General features: G+C 38.3%; 1 protein-coding gene across 45 annotated transcripts in view; it reads left to right on the top strand.

Annotated features, from left to right (window-relative positions):
* Positions 1-17,754, top strand: part of nrp1a (neuropilin 1a) — a 418,289-nt gene that overhangs the window by 310,635 nt on the left and 89,900 nt on the right. For all 45 annotated transcript variants that reach the window (XR_015524332.1, XR_015524327.1, XR_015524324.1 and 42 more), the window contains 1 exon segment: positions 15,891-16,072. Coding sequence is in view for 24 of the 45 variants with exons in the window: in XM_087308241.1 (XP_087164367.1) it covers positions 15,891-16,072 (182 nt within the window). In the remaining 21 variants the exon portion in view is untranslated.

Raw genomic sequence — 17,754 nt, 5'->3', positions numbered from 1 at the left:
AGCCTTTACTGCTACCACTTCCACAGGGTTATTTTCCTATTAAAGCCTGTAGTGAAACTGCTAGCGGTGCAGTATTGCAGTAATTCCCTCAAAATACTGGAATTCATTAATGTGATTGTTGGGAATCTGAGTCTCCCTCTCTCTCTCTCTATACAGCCTAATTAGCAGTGCTAATGAAAGCGGACACACTAAATCCATCACTGTTAATCATAATTGCCGTTTATGAAAGCGTGTGGCGTGGTCTCCTGCACCGCACCCATTTCAAATTGATTAGCATCTAAAAATATGTCTGAAAGATTAAGCGTGATGCTCGAGACCTCTCCGTGATTGTGGCTACTGGGGCTGGGCTGCTGTAATTTACTCTCGCTGGATTGAAAAGTATTGAACCGCTCGACATGTACACACCCTTCGCCAACACATGTGCTCTGTGCCACCCGTTTATAAATGGTGCTCTTCTGATCGTTTGGGCTTAGGATGGAAAGCTACACTGTAAATGTGCTGAATTGTAGTTGGGGAAACATGAAGAGATTAAATTAACTTATTAGTTTTTACAAATTTAAGTGGATTGAACATTAATCAATTATGTTGTCCTCAAGAGTTGTGTTATTTGAGCTCATTTTATATACGTTGTGTCAACAAACACTAAATGTCTTTTATTTTAAGTGTAAACCACTGGGTTGTTGGGACACAATGGACACATCACTTGCTGGAGATGATGAAACATGGTTTGGACTTCTTTTTAAAAGACTTAACATTAATTCTGATTAAGGTTGCATGATATTGGAAACATTTGACATTAATATTTAATTTCTGCAATAAATATTGCAATAAATATGGCGATATACTGCAATATTGTGATGTCTACAAGTTCACTTTGACTTTTGCTTTGAGAAACTCTTAAATATCTCATTTTATATATATATATATATATATATATATATATATATATATATATATATATATATATATATATATATATATATATATTAAGGTAGTTTAGGTATTGGGATGTAGAATAAGATCGTGCAGAATATTTAGTTCATAAGTACTTATAAGCAGTCAATATCTCAATAACATGCACACTAGTAAGCAATCATTTGATAGTGAGCATTGATCCCTAAAGTGTTACCAAATGTATTAATTTAGATTGATTGGGATGATTCTGTAGGGAAGTAAATGATGCAATAAAAAAAATTATAAGCACAGATAAATACAATGAAGCAAAGATGAAAGTGAAATAAGCAGTGCATGCTTTGTTGTTTTGTAAATATTAATGTAAAATGACACTGCAAAGTGTTTATTATAAAAATAATGCAATCCACTTATTGCATTATAAACTATTTATAGTAAATACAATTATTTACATTATTTACTTTGCCAAACTTCCTATTAGCAAATGGTATTGTGCTTGTGTCTCTCTCAGGCCTTGAAAACATGCAAAACTATAAAATTCTCATGTTCTGAACTGTGACTTTTGCTCAAGTATAAAATCTCAACATTGCTTATCTTTGTGATGTGACTATTGTGGATGCATACATTGCGATATCGATGCTGAAACAATGTATTATGCAGCTCTAAGTCTGATGTTGGAAATGATTTGGCTACGGTTCAGCAAAGTAAAATCTATTTGTTTTTACTTTGTTTATCTATTTGTCTTGTTTCTAGTGCAAATATCTAAAAACTCTTAAATCAAGAAGCATTTTCTTGACAAGGATAAAATTTAGTTTTATTTTAAGAAATAATATGACAAATATAAGTGAGTTTTTTCTTAATATAAACTAAATAATCTGCCAATGGGGTAAGCAAAATAATCTTATGCCTAAACGAAACATAATATTATTTTGCGTACCCTATTAGCTGATTGATTTGCTTGTTTTAGGGAAAAACTCACTTAGTTTAGGCTCATTTATAAGAGCTGTAATTTATTAGACTATGCTTGAGACTGCCACACCACACACTTGAGATTTGCTTCAAATATGAAAAAGCCTAATAACACAGCAGTTTTTATAACAAAATGTCCAAGAACGACAAAGAAATGTTAACCATTTACAGCATTTTAAATGACAGCATTGCTAACTATATTAATTTTTGCCACCTGTGACAGTGAAAATTCAGCATCACATCAAAAACACTAATGCAGAATGTAATGCTTTCTCATTTTGAGACAGAAAATACTAAGTCTAGAAGCATAGCATCATTTTTATAACCCGGCACAACAATATTTAATATTTTTTACATTACTGTGAGCGTTTGGGTTGGGGTAAACAATAATAAAACACAATTAATGGGTAATTTAATGAAGAATTTAAATATTTCTTATTATATATACAGTTTTTACATTACTGTGAGGGTTGGAGTAGGGGTAGACAATAATAAAATACACTTTAATGGTTAATTTAATTAATAACATAAATGATATTCTATATTATTACTGTTTTTGCATTACTGGGAAAGTTGTGTTGGAAGCAGACGTTAATATAATACAATTAATAAATAATTCCTGCCACAGCTGTATCCCTTCTAGCAACAGCCAAAAATGATGCCCTTTACTATAGAACTAGTTTTGCAATGGATAATAAACTTGCTAATAAACTTGAACCTGTTTCAACCAGTCATTTCAAAAGAGTCAGTCCAAATGAACAAAAGCACCACTAAGCCGTTACTCAGTTATCATAAAGCTTGAAACTGCCTTCATAGCAATAGCCTGCAGTCATGGCCTGTCCCTGTGCACGCTGCAGTAGTCACATGTAAACTAATAACTCCATCAGGGAGTGTTTTCATTCTCTGTACTGTTGTATTGGACTCTGGTCTCAACCCCAACTCTTTTTTTTATTGTCGGTCTCACCAGCGCTTTGAGTGACAGCAGCGAGGTTATTATCCTTCCAAACGCAGCTTGCGGCTGCAGGAGCCTATTACCGTTGGCTTGGTTAACGCTTGTCACATACTATGGAGAACGCTGGACAGTTTTGGTGAGAGAGCTGCTGCCTTGTCCCCTAAAGGCTTGTGCTGTAAAAACAGAAAAAATCCAGCTTGCTTCATGCAGAACGTTAACCTTGCTCAGCATGGGTGTCTAAGTGACAGTGTGTTGGGACAGTGTGTTTTCCTGTGTCACAGTCCCTCAATGGCTTAAAGCTTCATTGCAAAACAAGACCTGTTTCTCAATTCCAAGAACACAGAGAACAGACTTGCTTTCTCATGGAGACCGGTCTTTTCAAGCTGTTTTGGAAGAACGAACTTGTGAGACCAAGTTCTAGAGTGAGTACTGTACTGAAGTCTGCATTGTTGCATCCTTGATATCAGGAACGCATCAGGGCTCTGTCATGGGTCCTCTGTTCTTGTAGTATATGCATCTCCTCCTAAACCGTTCAAGCTACAAAAGCCAAACTAAATCCACACCTCCAAACAGATCTTAATCATGTTGCTATTTCTTTTCCAACTGATCTGACCAATGGTTTTCCGAAAACTGATCCGGGAAATTTGGTAAAGTCAAAAAAGTCTTAACATTGGACCAACTTTGCACCAAACTGTCATACAGACTTAGGAATGGTCTCATTTAACTCAGACTACCAATCTGCCGATCACAGATAATCTTTGAACTTACTAGCCATACCCTAGCAACCACTTACAGCACCCTAGCAACTGTCCCATAGACTTCCGTTGTAAACAAAACTGCCACTGACATTGCATTGGACATACTAACAACATACTAATATATATATATATTTTAACAATATACCAATACTAGAAACATACTAGCAATATACTAAACCATACATACTAACAATATACCAACCCATACTAGAAACATGCTCATTCATAATAGAAACATGCTAGCAACAAGCTAATTCGTACTAAAATTATGCTAACAACATGGTAGTTGAAAACTAAAAAATAGTGTCATTTTCAGAAATCATAAGTTAACATTAAAGGATTTCTACAGTAAATTAAGCCTTTTTTTCAACTACAAACAAGACAAAACTTCTTAATAAGAAAGGCATTTCTTGCAGTGTTTACTTGTGTACTCTTTCTTTAGGACAGTGTTGACTTGTACACCCCCTCCTCTAAAAGGAAGAGATGAGAAAAGAGTGATTGTTTGCAAAAGGGCACGTCGAACTTAATCTTTCCCAGTAGTGATGGATAAAGTGATCTGCTCTATTGTAGATCATGCCAGAGATTGGCGTCACCCATATTTCATTTCCTATGCTTATGGGGTGTAGGTAACAGCGCTATGAGTCTATGATAAATTGTTAGCTTGTTCTTGATTGTCTTAACCCCAGGCGTGCAAATAAGAGCTACTTTTCCCATCTGACTCTTCTGGATTGCGTGGCCATTACTATCCCTGCAGACACACTTGTCTGCTAACATTGCGAGGCAGTGAAGCGAAGGGCTCTGAGAATTAGATTCATCCTTTTTGGTTTAATTTCCCTCTTGGATTGGCAGGCTATTTTCACTACTATTATTGTTGTGTGTGTGGGTATGTGTGTGCCTAGTATTCCAAATGGCCCCAAAGGTATAGCAATACCAGTTAAATTTGACCTTTTGCAGACATTTTTTCTTGTTCCCGTTAGGAAAGTGGCTTATAAATCACACAGAATTAAGTATTTTGAAAATATAAATGTTTAGATTGTTTCCTGTGAGGATTGGTTTAGGGGTGGGGTTGGGATGATGACCTAGTTGCAGGTGTTTTTTTACTGTATGAAATGTAACGCATGTGGAGAGTCCTTGTAAACCACCAAAACCAGTGTGCGTGTGTGTAAGTGTACTGGTTTTGGTGGTTTACAGAGACATTTGTGAAATAACATGGGTTTGACTTAGTTTTTCTCTATTAAGGTGGTTTACTAGGACGTGCCTGATGTGCTCACAATGCAAGAGGCTTAAAAATTGTATTTAATGGGGTCTTTTGACCTTCACATTTAGCCAGTTTTTCTGTGACATTGGGTTTAGGGGTAGAGCCATATAATACATGTTTTTTTTTACTTTATAAAATATGTTAAGCCTATGGAGAGTCCAAAACCACCAAAACCAATATAAGTGTGTGTGTGTGTGTGTGTGTGTGTGTGTGTGTGTGTAAGTGTACTGGTTTTGATTTTTAACAAGGATGTTTAATGACATGAGTTTGTCTTAGTTGTACTCTATAAAGATGATTTACAAGGATATGCCTGATGTGCTCATAATGCAATGTGCTTACAAACAGATCTGTTGATATTCAGATTTTGCCATAGGTTTCCTTTGAGTGTTGGGTTTAGGGGTAGAGCCTTATAATAAGTGTTTTTTACTGTGTAAAATATGTTACGCCTACAGAGAGTCCTTGTAAACCTACTAAATTCAACGTGTGTGTGTACTTGTTTCGGTGGTTTACAAGGAAATTTGTTATTTTACATGGGTATGACATAGTTGGTTTACTAGGACATGTCTTGTGTCCTCGTAATTCAAAATGCTTATAAATAATCTTTAATAGTATATAATAATCTTTTTTACATTCAGATTTTGCCAGTTTTCCTGTGAGGGTTGGGTTTAGGGGTAGAGCCAAGTTTTTTTATAATGTATAAAATATGTTACGCCTATGGAGAGCCTTTGCAAACCACCAAAACCAGCAAGTGTGTGTCATCCGTCCAGTTGTGTATCCCGAAAGATTCTGAACAGTCAATGAGGGCAAAGGCAGAGCGGGGAGACAGAAAGAGAGGAAACGCATTAAAAGCAATCTGTCTGCTGTCTCTTCTGGGGTCATAAAACGAAGCAGGCGGAGACCGGGTGGAGCGAGAGCATGCTTATAGACCCGGGGCAGGTGGAGAGGTGTCTGCTCTGAGAAATTGGGACTCTGTACTTGATGAAAATGCTTTACACCTTTCTCCTTGGCTTCAGGGGCCAAACTCCCATTTTAAAATCGGCCCCTGTTGCTTTTCTTGCTCTGTTAACAGCAAACTCCATCTCGCAGATCCAGACCCCCGCAAGTTCTCAAAGAAATAGATTAGCAAATACTGTTCTCCACAAAGCGCTCTGGGAAAGAAGTGTTTTGTTGTATCTGAAATCCCCTCCTATACCTGCACTCACTATTCCCTACCTTAGTCCACTAATAGAGTTGGAGTGAATGTAAACGAGTGAGTGAATTGGAGCACTACTGAGTGCACTAAATTAATTTTGTTCATCTATTAGTAATGAAACAAAGTATTTTGATTTCTGTCTTTGCTAATTTAACAATTAAATAATAATCAATTTAGAGATTTGCACTAGCTATGTTACCATCCAACTATTTTTATGACCATTGGAACAATAGCATAACAAAATGCTTAACGGAAACGCCAAGATATGCTTAAAGAGATAAACGTTTTATTGAATTATTACCCTATGCAAGCTGTCTATTAGTAATAAAACAACATATTTAGATTTCTGTCATGTATACAACATCATACAGTGGTGAAACCTACACTGGTAAGATTCCACAGTATACGCCATCTAGTGGTCAGACAAAGAAACTCAATCAGCGTGCAAGGACATTTTCGTGTTGTTAAGTGTACATGGGTTATACACTGGTTATTGCAATACGCTGTGAGACTGATTGGGTGCACTTCAGAACATCCACAACTGTTTTAGACACCATTAGAAATGGTTGCTTCCTCAAATAGTGCAGTATTTAAGCATATAGGGGAGTGATTTCACATACAGCTTGTTTTCTGAAAGTAAAATACGCTTTGCATCAATCCCATAATGCCTGCAGACAATTAGACAGGGCCAAGTTGGCGCTCAGGATCCACCGAGTTTTCAGAATGAAAGCCTGTGTCGAGCAGTCTTTAAGAACTGGAATGAGAATGTGGCCAGCATATTTAAAGACACCATTTTTTGTAAGCAGCGCTGGCCTTGAGGCGACTACTGCAGCTCCATCTGCATCTTATTCTAATACCTCCCACTCCAGCTTTACAAGGTCCATCTGTGTTAGGGAACAAGTGCCGCGCCTGAACAAAAAAAAACAAAGGAAAGATTTCTGAAGGTGCTAAGACTTCACATGCATGCATAGAAGAAGCCTGGTGTTTTTCAAAAGCACAGTGAAGAGGATGCCTTGTAGTACAGTATAATGTTCCCTCCGCTGTGACTACGGTTGTGTGATTCTCTGACAGACTGACTGCTGAAATCAGATAACACACCTTTGATTCTCACGGCACCGCTGAGGAGGAAACCACTTCTTAAACCCCCCCCCCTAAATCTTTGGCTGGATAACGCCTGCATCAATTTTTCAAAGGTCTGGTCACGCTTGGGTTTACCTGGGTGGGATTTAAAATAGGGAGAATATCTGTGCGTGCCTTTGTGAATGTGTGTGTGTGTCATTCAGCTTAGCATAAGAGCGGGGTGAAATTACCAGAACAGACGCATCTGAACAAGACTGATGCTCTCCATCTTGAGCTGGGACGCTACTGTCAAAGATCTTCACACATTACTGCACCTTTCCCAGATGTATTCACACCCATCTCTCGTTCGACATACAAATGCACTCTTTTTGAAGAGTGAGTTTGGTTGGGACTTGCATGTTTTTGCTTAGTCAAGTAATGCCAATGGTACGTAGTGCAAGTTTTTGAGCAACGTTGCTGGCCAACTTTGGGAAATGATGCCATAAATGGGAAACCAGTTGAAACACAGAGCAAAGGTTTACAGATACATTATTGTTGTTCATTTTTAATTGGAAAGTAGCCAAAATTGCCTAAAAATATTGCTCAAACAATTGCCCTCTGTATCATCAGCATAAGAGATGTTGATGTTGAGGTAGCACTACAGTATAGGGACCAGTTCTCTTTATTACTTAGTGGCTTATTACCTGCCTGTTGTTAATATATTGTCTGTTTATTAGTACTGGTTTGATCTCAGTATGAATAATAATTCCTGACATTTATATAACGCTTTTCTAGACAATCAAATCGCTTTACACATTGAGGGGGGATCTCCTCATCCACCACATGACGGTAGCCATATTGCGCCAGACCACCCACCACACACCAGCTAATTGGTGGAGTAGAGACAGAGGGATGAAGCCAATTAGGATAGATGCGAGGGTAAAACCCTTACTCTTTTTTTGAAGGACATCCTGGGTTTTTTTATGACCACAGAGAGTCAGGACCTCGGTTTAACGTCTCATCTGAAAGACGGCATTCAATGAGCAATCCCCATCAATATAATAAGGCATTAGGACCCACACAGACAGCAGGTTGTGCGCCCTCTGCTGGTCTCACTAACACCACATCCTGCAGCAACCTAGCTTTCCTAATCCTACCATAATACCTATTAATAAGCAGCACAAACAAGGAGTTTATTGAGGCAGAAGTCATAGTTAATGGTTCGTAAATTCAAAAATTGCACCTTAAAATAAAGTATGACCAATGTTGTATGTGGTAAACTAGATAGCTGTAACATCATCCCTATGAAATGTAATGATCTACCTCTAAAACCAGAGATCAAGTGCTTGCCTGATAAAGTTGTTAAAGCTCTATATTACAAAACTTAAGAGTTGTCACAATCTTTATGAAGGCGACAACTCTCATGATTCCACACTCAGTCATTGCATTATCAAACTACGTCTTTGTTTGTTGTGAATACGCGCCCTCTACTGGACAACATGGCATACTGTGCCCTTAAAGTCCACAAATTGGTATCATAATCCACATAGTGCTCATGTATGTAGTCTGCAGTATAAATAGTGGCTGCAAAGACTAAATGAAACTCATTCTCACAGTAGTCTTTAATGGTACACATGAAATATTTTCTTTGATATTTTGTTCTGGTTACTAGTCATTTCTACATCTGGAACACCTTTTCATGATTTCTAAGTTGAGACTATAGGGTTTTTACGATACGGGAATTTGGTACCAATTGATGCTGAAATTGTAAATATGTCCATTTCCCTCAAACATTTGAGTGCGTTCTTAAACACAGCTGATTTGCTATTGTGTTCACATGCTCAGCAGAAATGATTATGATTGGCTGTGAAGGTTATCAGTTCACCAAACTCCTCACTGTTTACTGAGGGTAAAGTTTACAGAGTTTAAAGTCATGATTCATCAGCGGATCGCTTGTATGTCAGTTTATAAACAAACCAGCTGATCGACATGACTTTAATCCCTAAAGTGGCCCTGTATCTGTGGATACCCTCAGTAAACAGCTGTGAGTTCGGGGAACTGATGACCTTCACTGCCAATCACAGTCATTTCTGTTGAGCATGTGAACACAATGGCCAATCAGCAGTGTTTAAGAACGCTCACAGCGTTCAAATGTCAAATGGACGTTTTTTTAACATTTAAGTATTGATTGGTACCGAATTCCAGTATCATGACAACCCTATGATATATTACCTAATTACTTGATTTATTCTGTTGCTGTGATCATTCTACATTTAACTATAGCGTATATTATACCACAGTACACCACAGTTTACTGTAGTACAAACTAAAGTAGTCTACAGTATGTATTACAGTTCATCAGTTCACTATAGTTAATGCTATAGTATGCTGAAGCATTAACAAAGAAATACTATATTACACTTTACAATCGTTTAGTTCAAAAACACTATGAATTACTATAGTATTTTTTCACATGGGTACCAAATAGTGTTTTCACTCTAACTTTAGTGACCATGTAGATTCATTTGGGCTTTGGTTATATGTGATCTAAAACAATGATCTTGATGGTCAATCTAAACTTTTCCCTCAGATCTCTCTATCATTCAACCCATGTTAAGTTATACTCAGGCTTAGCAGAATCCCAGGCAAGCCAGGATGATGACAGAAAACAAAAGAAGTCTTTGGGAGAGTTAATGACTGCGTTTTATGGCCACTGTGCTGTAAAGGCAGTGAGTAAAAGCCGTAAGTGCATTGGCTGGATTCCTGTGTAAATGTAGCATGATGAGGCTGAAGGTACAGACTGATAAAGCAGAAGAGGAGAACAGAGCTTGTTTGTGTGGGTGCATGAGTTCTGTTTCCACAGCTGGCCTTAAGAGGAAGAGGGCAGGGAATGAAAAACAGAACAGCATGCAAAAAAAATGGCAGCAAGCACAGAACGGTAGACCCAGGCCAAACAGAGTGAGGTCATCGCACTGCAAACGTCATGTTGCTTGAAAAGGCCAGCGGGGCTGTTTGTGTGTTTGCACGTGTGTTTGTTTGTGCTATGCTGATTTTTTTTTTCTGAGTCACTGAAAAAAAAATAGATGCATCAATATTTATTTAGAAATGGAATATTTGTTTTCATGCTCGTTTATTTTCAAACTTTAAATGTTAAGTAGGCGGCACGATGGCACAGCGGGTAGCGCTGTCGCCTCACAGCAAGAAGATTGCTGGTTTGAGTCCCAGCTGGGTCAGTTGGCATTTCTGTGTGGAGTTGGCATGTTCTCCCCGTGGTGGTGTGGGTTTCCTCAGGGTGCTCCGGTTTCCCCCACAGTCCAAACACATGCGCTATAGGGGAATTGAATAAGCTAAATTGTCCATAGTGTATGTGTGTGTATGTATGGGTGTTTCCCAGTGATGGGTTGCAGCTAGAAGAGCATCTGGTTAGGTTAATTTTTTAGTTAAATTTAAATGACACTTTATAACCCAATTGAATGGGTTTGTCCATGTTTGACCCAACATTGATTTAAAACAGCATCATTTTATGCCTTTTTATCTTATCTTTGGGTTGCATTTTGTTAATTTCGTTGCCATTTTTGTCTCAAGTTCACATTAATTTCCAAATCTGGTTGTATTTATTGAATTTTTAATACTCGTTTATTTGCAAATTTTCACATTCTGTACACTTTAGCAAATACTGGGTTGTTTTAACATTGTAATGTTAAGTGGGGACGCTGACAACAGAGCTGCGGATCCAAATGCAGGTTTATTAAGAATAGTCAGACAAGCATTGGTCAACACGGGTAAACAGATGTGTACAGGCAATCCAGAGTCGTGGTCAGTAAACAGGCTGATGGTCAAAAGGCAGGCAGTACACAACGTTAATAAACAAACCAACAAGACGAGGGTCAAAACACGGCAAAGAAAGACATGAATATGCTTTGTATTGTTCACAATTCTGTATAGCAAGACTCAGCACTGATGTGTGTGTGTGTGTGCTGTATAATTAGTCCTTGTAATCAGTTCATGAGCAGCTCCCAGCTGCAGGTGTGTGTAATCTGCCAAATGAGGAACAGGTGCGTGCAAGCGGTGCATGACTGGAACCTGTAGTCCATACACCAGCAGATTTTTTTCAAATAAATTTATATTACACTTTTGGAGATAATGATTAGGTTTTTCCATATTTGACCCAACTGTTGGGTTAAAACAACCCTAATATGTTTAAGTCAATTTGTACTGCATTATTTTTTCTTTGTGTTGTTTTTGTCCCAAGTTCCCATTAATTTTCCAACTGTTGAATTTATTTAATTTAAAATAATCAATTATTTTGAGTTTCTGGCATTCTGTACACTTTAGAAAATGCTGGGTTGAATAAGAATTGAATTGTTTTTTAAAAAAACAATTAACTTTAACATGACATTGCTGGGTTGTTTAAACTGTTTATACTAAATATTGTATAAAAGATGGACAAACATAATGTTGAGCAAGTTTTTTCTGTTGAATTTTAATACTACTTCTTAACTCAATGGATGTGTTTGTCAAGCATTTTACAATAAGCAGGTCTAATCAGTTCAATTCAAGTTTATTTGTGTAGCCCTTTTACAATAACTAATATCTAATTGTGCAGCATTATTTTCTGCCCATTTTTGTTCATTTCAGTGCCATATATGTCCACATTTCCCCTTAATTTCAGACTTGAATTATGCAGTTTTTCATAATCATTTTGATATTTTAGCATTCTGTATTTGCCAGCACAGAGAGCAGAGTGTGGTGTTTTACTCCGGCATGACCTGTCTTTACCTGTCCGCTTAAATGTGTTTGGAGTGTATGTGTAGCATTAGAGCAGTGGCGTCTCTCTTCTGTGCTGTGACTGATGGAGTTTCCAGCTCTCCTCCATCAGACCAGCCGAGCGCAGAGACACGGGTGAAGTCATCTCTACATTACCGGCCCCTCAGGGGACACAATTTCAGAGCGGCACGCTTCTCATATTCGTCCCCTCCATTCGCACACACACACACACACACACACACACACACACACACACACTCTCAGAGCCATCCCCAACAGTGTGAAACAAACCCACCTTTATAACACTGAACGCACAGTATGAGACGTGGCCCAATTTTAACGCTTCCCGTAACCCTCTGGACACACTGACACACAGACACACATTCTGCCGTCTGCCTTCATTACATTTTCACACATTTTAGTCCTCCTGAATTATTATTTTCCCCCAATTTCTGTTTATCAGAGAAGACTTTTTAATAGTTTTAATAACTCATCTCTAATAACTGATGTCTTTTCTCTTTGTCATGATGACAGCACATAATATTAGGCTAGATATTCTTCAACACACTAGTATTCAGCTTAAAGTCACATTTAAAGGCTTCACTAGGGTAATTAGGGTAAAGTTAGGGTAATTAGGCAAGTCATTGTTTAACAGTGGGTTAATCTGGAGACAATCCAAAAAAAATTTGAGTCTTCATCCACCTTATCATCGCTATAAAACAACAACGTGTCCAATAGATGAATAAACATCAACATATTTCAAAATCATGCACCCATTGGCTAAATTCTCCATCAGTCATACAGGAAAGCAAGTTTTCACCTTTAAAATAAAAATAAGAGCATATGCAGAACGTCAAAACACACGACTTCTTTGTTTAGATTTTAGTAACTGTAATTCTATCACTATTACTTTTGTGGTCTCATTTTACTTTTTACACTGTAAGCTATGACTTAGTCTCATTTTTTACTACAAAGAGGTCATTTTCACTTGTAAGTAACATAATAAACAATGTAAACAACAGGTCTCGAGAAGAAACAGTGACACAATTGTGTCGGTGGACTAAATGTGTTCGATGGGGTCTTATTCTGAGAATTCTTACTATTGAATGGCATAATATTTTCGGCTAATACATTTTCGGTGGTCAAATTCGGTACATCTCTAATATCAACACACTTTTAGATTCACATTTTAGATTCACATTGAGGGTTGTAGCTTGATGTACAGTTTGTCGAGATTACTCGTGCTCTTTTGGATATGTTCAAAAACAGTGCCCCAGTGCATCTGCATCTACGTCCTGACGCTGGCTAGTAGGGTAATTAGGGTAAAGTTAGAGTATTTAGGCAAGTGAATGTGTAACAGTGGTTTGTTCTGCAGACAATTCAAAACAAATACTGCTTAAGATGCCTAATAATATTAACCTTAAAATGGGTTTTAAAAATTAAGAACTGCTTTTATTCTAGCCGAAATAAAACAAATAAGACTTTCTCCAGATGAAAAAATATTATAGGAAATACTGTGAAGAATTCCTGAATCTGTTAAGAAATATTTGACTGGATCATCTGTATGTGTAGCAGGTGGAACAGTCCATTTTTCAGAGTGGGGAGGTTTTCATATCATGCACATGAATGATCTGCTGATCAGTGTTTTAACACTGCTCTCTGTGTAATGAATTAATATTATGCGCAAGCCAGATTTTTGGTTTTGCATCCCTGAGGAGCTTCGAGAAACCAAACCACGATTCTTTGAAAAGAAATAAACCGTTCTGCTCCCCATGATGCTTTCCTCCCCTTTCCTCCCGCCGTTCCGGGTGTCAGGGGTGATTAAACGCCATGGAAACAAGACCCTGCTGTCAATCATCCCGCGCTGGATTGAAATGCAGCATTATTTGATCAGTATGCAGAGTGTTTCACACAAACAGACTTAAGACAGACGGGAGTTCACTTCAGATTTAGGTTTTCAGCTGAGGCAAGACCACCCACCCACTCTCGTCTTGTGTTACAGACACAATATTAGCATGTGTGTGTGTGCGCGCATGTGGGTTTTTGTGTGTGCACGTGCTGCAAACCATCGCAACTCTATTATGTGGCAGCACAAGCCAATAGCTTTAGGAGTGAAATTCTATTTTGAGGACAACTGGAGCGTGTGTGTGTGTGCGTGTGTGTGCGTGTATGTGTGTGTGTGTGTGCGCGTGTGTGTGCGTGAGTAACACCTACATCTTCTCATAACATAAAGGTTGTCTAAACATGCATATTCTGTCAAATGTATTTGAGTATTAATATCTTCTGGCATTCATATGCAGCAGTGTTTCCTCCCACATTTAGCAAACACACACACACGTTAGATTGTTTCAGTGACATTTATGAAAAATGAGAAATTTTTAGACATCTTAAGTATAGTCAGGTGGCCTCACAGCAAGAAGGTCGCTAGTTCGAGTCCCGGCTGGGTCAGGTGGCATTTCTGTCTAGAGTTAGCATGTTCTCCCCATGTTGTGGTTCACTCCCATTCATGAATTCTTTGCAGTGCATCATGGCATAGCATAGCATATGCATGGGATGCGCACTTCAGAATCTCGCCATAAGTAGTAGTTCATCCAGGTACTTGTCGCATACTGATTTTCAAATTCTATGAATTCAGACATAGTACTCGACTCGTATACTAATTTTAGCGTACTATATAGTATGGAAGTATATGGTTTCAGACGCAGCCTACTAAACATGATTTTAATACTGAGAGCACTAGGATGAATGTTTTTAAAAATACACTGGCAGGAAGAACTTTATATCGAACTGAATAATCATATCTGATGTTTTAAGTGAAGTTTATTCATAAACTAATTTCGAGAGGATCACGTGCTTATGATTTACCACGTCCAGTCTCGCATTTGCTAATCACTAATCTTCCAATCATATGAGCCCTAAGGCACCATAAATAGTCTTAGTTTTCAGTTCACTTTATCTTCGTTTGGAAGAAACCCCCCTCCTCCCCTATTCTCCTCCTTTACCTGTAATTGGGCGGCACGGCGGTCCAGTGGTTAGCACTGTGAACCACACAGCAAGAATACTGCCGGTCCTAGTTCGATAGGACCGGTGAGTGTTTCTGTGGGGAGTTTGTATGTCCTTCCCGTGTCCGCGTGGGTTTTCCCCGGGCTCTCCGGTTTCCTCCCACCATCCAAAGACATTCAACATACTTAACAATCAAGCTGGTCTAATTCCTTACGTTCCCTTAGCTACAGCGGCAGGGGAGTTCTGAGATCCACCGAGCTCAGGCTCCCTTCTTGCTCTGCCAACGGGAGGAAGCCCCGGGCTCGAGGAGCCCTTGAGCTCGGGGCTCTCTCCCGGGACAGCATGCCAAATAAGCTTTGTAAATCATCAGCTAAGTGTGAACTCTTGAAATGTACATTCAAATCTTTTTTTTTTTAATCATCTCTTATAGACCCTTTTTACAAGACTTATGATGCATTTAACAGCTATTGCATCTTAAATGCTTCAAAGTTTTTAATATTTAGATTTTAAAAGGTGTACATTTATAAAGCTATACTTTGTATTATATTATCTTTCCATCAAATTACAAAAAAAATACTGCTTATGCGTGGTGTTTCTAATGCAATGCTTATGGGTGCAGGACAGTAAATTAGGCATTGCTTTCTCTCTTCTTTGCTGTCGTTATCAGTCCTACACCATTACTTTCTTTTTTCTGAAAGTCTTAAATACACTACCTGAATCAGCTGAGCTGCTGTGACAGTGTTAGATGTTCTGTTTGTGTGTGTGTTTCTCTCTCTGCAGATATGTGCAAGTACAGTAAAAGTATCTGCTGTAAGCAATACTTAAAGTATGAGTGAAGTTAGGCCTTCTAAAAGTACTCAAGAGTAGTAAATATTACACTTTATTTTAAACACTGCAGATTAAAAATGTGCTTTACATTAGTGCCAATTTGTTTTATGGACATTTCTGAGTGTTATTGTGTTAGTTATTGTTAGATGTTCAGATGAATGTGTGTTCATGTGTGTGTTTCTCTCTCTGCAGATATGACTATGTGGAAGTGAGAGACGGCGTGGATGAGAACGGGCAGCTGGTGGGCAAATATTGTGGAAAGATCGCTCCATCTCCGGTGGTCTCGTCGGGAAACCAGCTCTTCATCAAGTTTGTGTCCGACTACGAGACTCACGGTGCCGGATTCTCCATCCGCTATGAGATCTTCAAAACGGGTAAGGAAAAAACATTTACAAACATCCACTTTATGAGGCCAAGGAGCCCTATTTAAGTCTGTCATGAGCCGGAAGCTGCTGTTGGCCCCTAATAGTATCCCTCAAAACAGCATGGTCCTTTAGAATTGTCCTAACCCTAACAGCGCCCCTGCTTGCAGAGAGTAGGGTTTACAGCTAGTGGTTAAACTAGGTATTGCAGTCCAAATTCAAATCATTGTGTGTATATTTTTCACATGGCACCCTCTGATGATGACTCGACATACAAACAGGTTGCCAGATTGACAACATCAACATTTTGCAAGCATGCCTGATTATCGAGACCTACCTAGTGGTTGAACCCGGTATTGCAATCTAAATTCAAAACATTGTAGGGGCTTTTGTTCACCAAGCCCTTCTGATGACGATAGCACTTAAACATATGCAGGTTGCCAGATTGATGACACAAACAGGAGCGAGTGTGCTTGATGATTGAGCTAATGCTTATGTTTGTAATATTTGTATTATTTACAATTTAAAAACCACCTCATGTGGATTATTACAACTCTGTCACATGTTTTGCAACGCCCACATTCATTGACAGCCTTCATGACTGAAATGAAGTACTTTGTTGTTCACTAAGGCAACCCAGGGTGCTGAAATGCAATAGGTTAAACTGACAGAGGGCGGAGCTACACAGATCAAAGCAAAGACAGACATGCTGTATCGTGACGCACATTTTCAAAGCAGAACATCTGACTGTAGCATTACTTTTCAGATGAACAAGTATGTTCACTGAGCATGTTTCAGAAATATCTGCACACACATGATGGGTTTTTAATGCTTTAGAAGAGTTAAAAGAAAACTTACAGCCACCTTATAAATAGAAACATGAGCGAGGGGAAGTACTTTCTGTTTTCTCTCTCGTCAGAGGACAGATCAGCTGATAACACTTGTAGACCTTCAGGGTCTCTCGTTCGGCCCCCAGAGACTCACAATGAGGGGCCGCTGCTCTTATCTAGAGATGTCACGGCAATAAGCAGAAATTTCCTGTTGTTCAGAAGTGTTTCCTGTGTTTGAGGTGGAGAGAGAAAGCCTGTGAAAGTGTGTGTGTGTGTGCGTAACCCCAGACAGGTGCAGTCCATCATGGGCAAATATTGACCCTGAGTGACCCACGAGTCTGACCTCAGGATGAGACGGATGTCCTATTTTAATCTTTATTGTCCGTTTGTGAGCAGTTATTCCCATAAAAAGAACAATTGCAAGTGAGATCGCTGTAATATCCCAATTGTTACTCTTACACGACAAAGAAATAATTTATAGAACAAAAGAAAACAATTGAAGTTTTCTAAAATCCAGTTTGTTTTTCTGTCATTTTTCTGATCCCCAAGGCTGTATTTATTTGACCAAAGATTCTGTAAAAAATAGTAAATAAATACTAAAAAAAATTGTAAAATAAAATTATAATTTAAAATAGCAGTTCTCTATTTGGGATGCATTTAATAATTAAATTTATCCTTGTGTTTCAATGCTGAATATACGCCAATTTACTCCATTATACTGTCTTTAGTGTTACATTATCATTCAGAAAAAGTCTTAATATGCATATTTGAAGCTCGTTTCTGATTCTAATATGTGTTGAGATTATGTTTTTATTACTTTTCACAATTCAGTGATGTATAGAAAGTCATAAAAATGTCACTTTT

The sequence above is a fragment of the Danio rerio genome, chromosome 24, assembly GCF_052040795.2.
Source record: "Danio rerio strain M-AB ecotype USA chromosome 24, GRCz13ab, whole genome shotgun sequence".
Taxonomy (NCBI): domain Eukaryota; kingdom Metazoa; phylum Chordata; class Actinopteri; order Cypriniformes; family Danionidae; genus Danio; species Danio rerio.
This window is presented reverse-complemented; position numbering and strand designations above follow the sequence as displayed.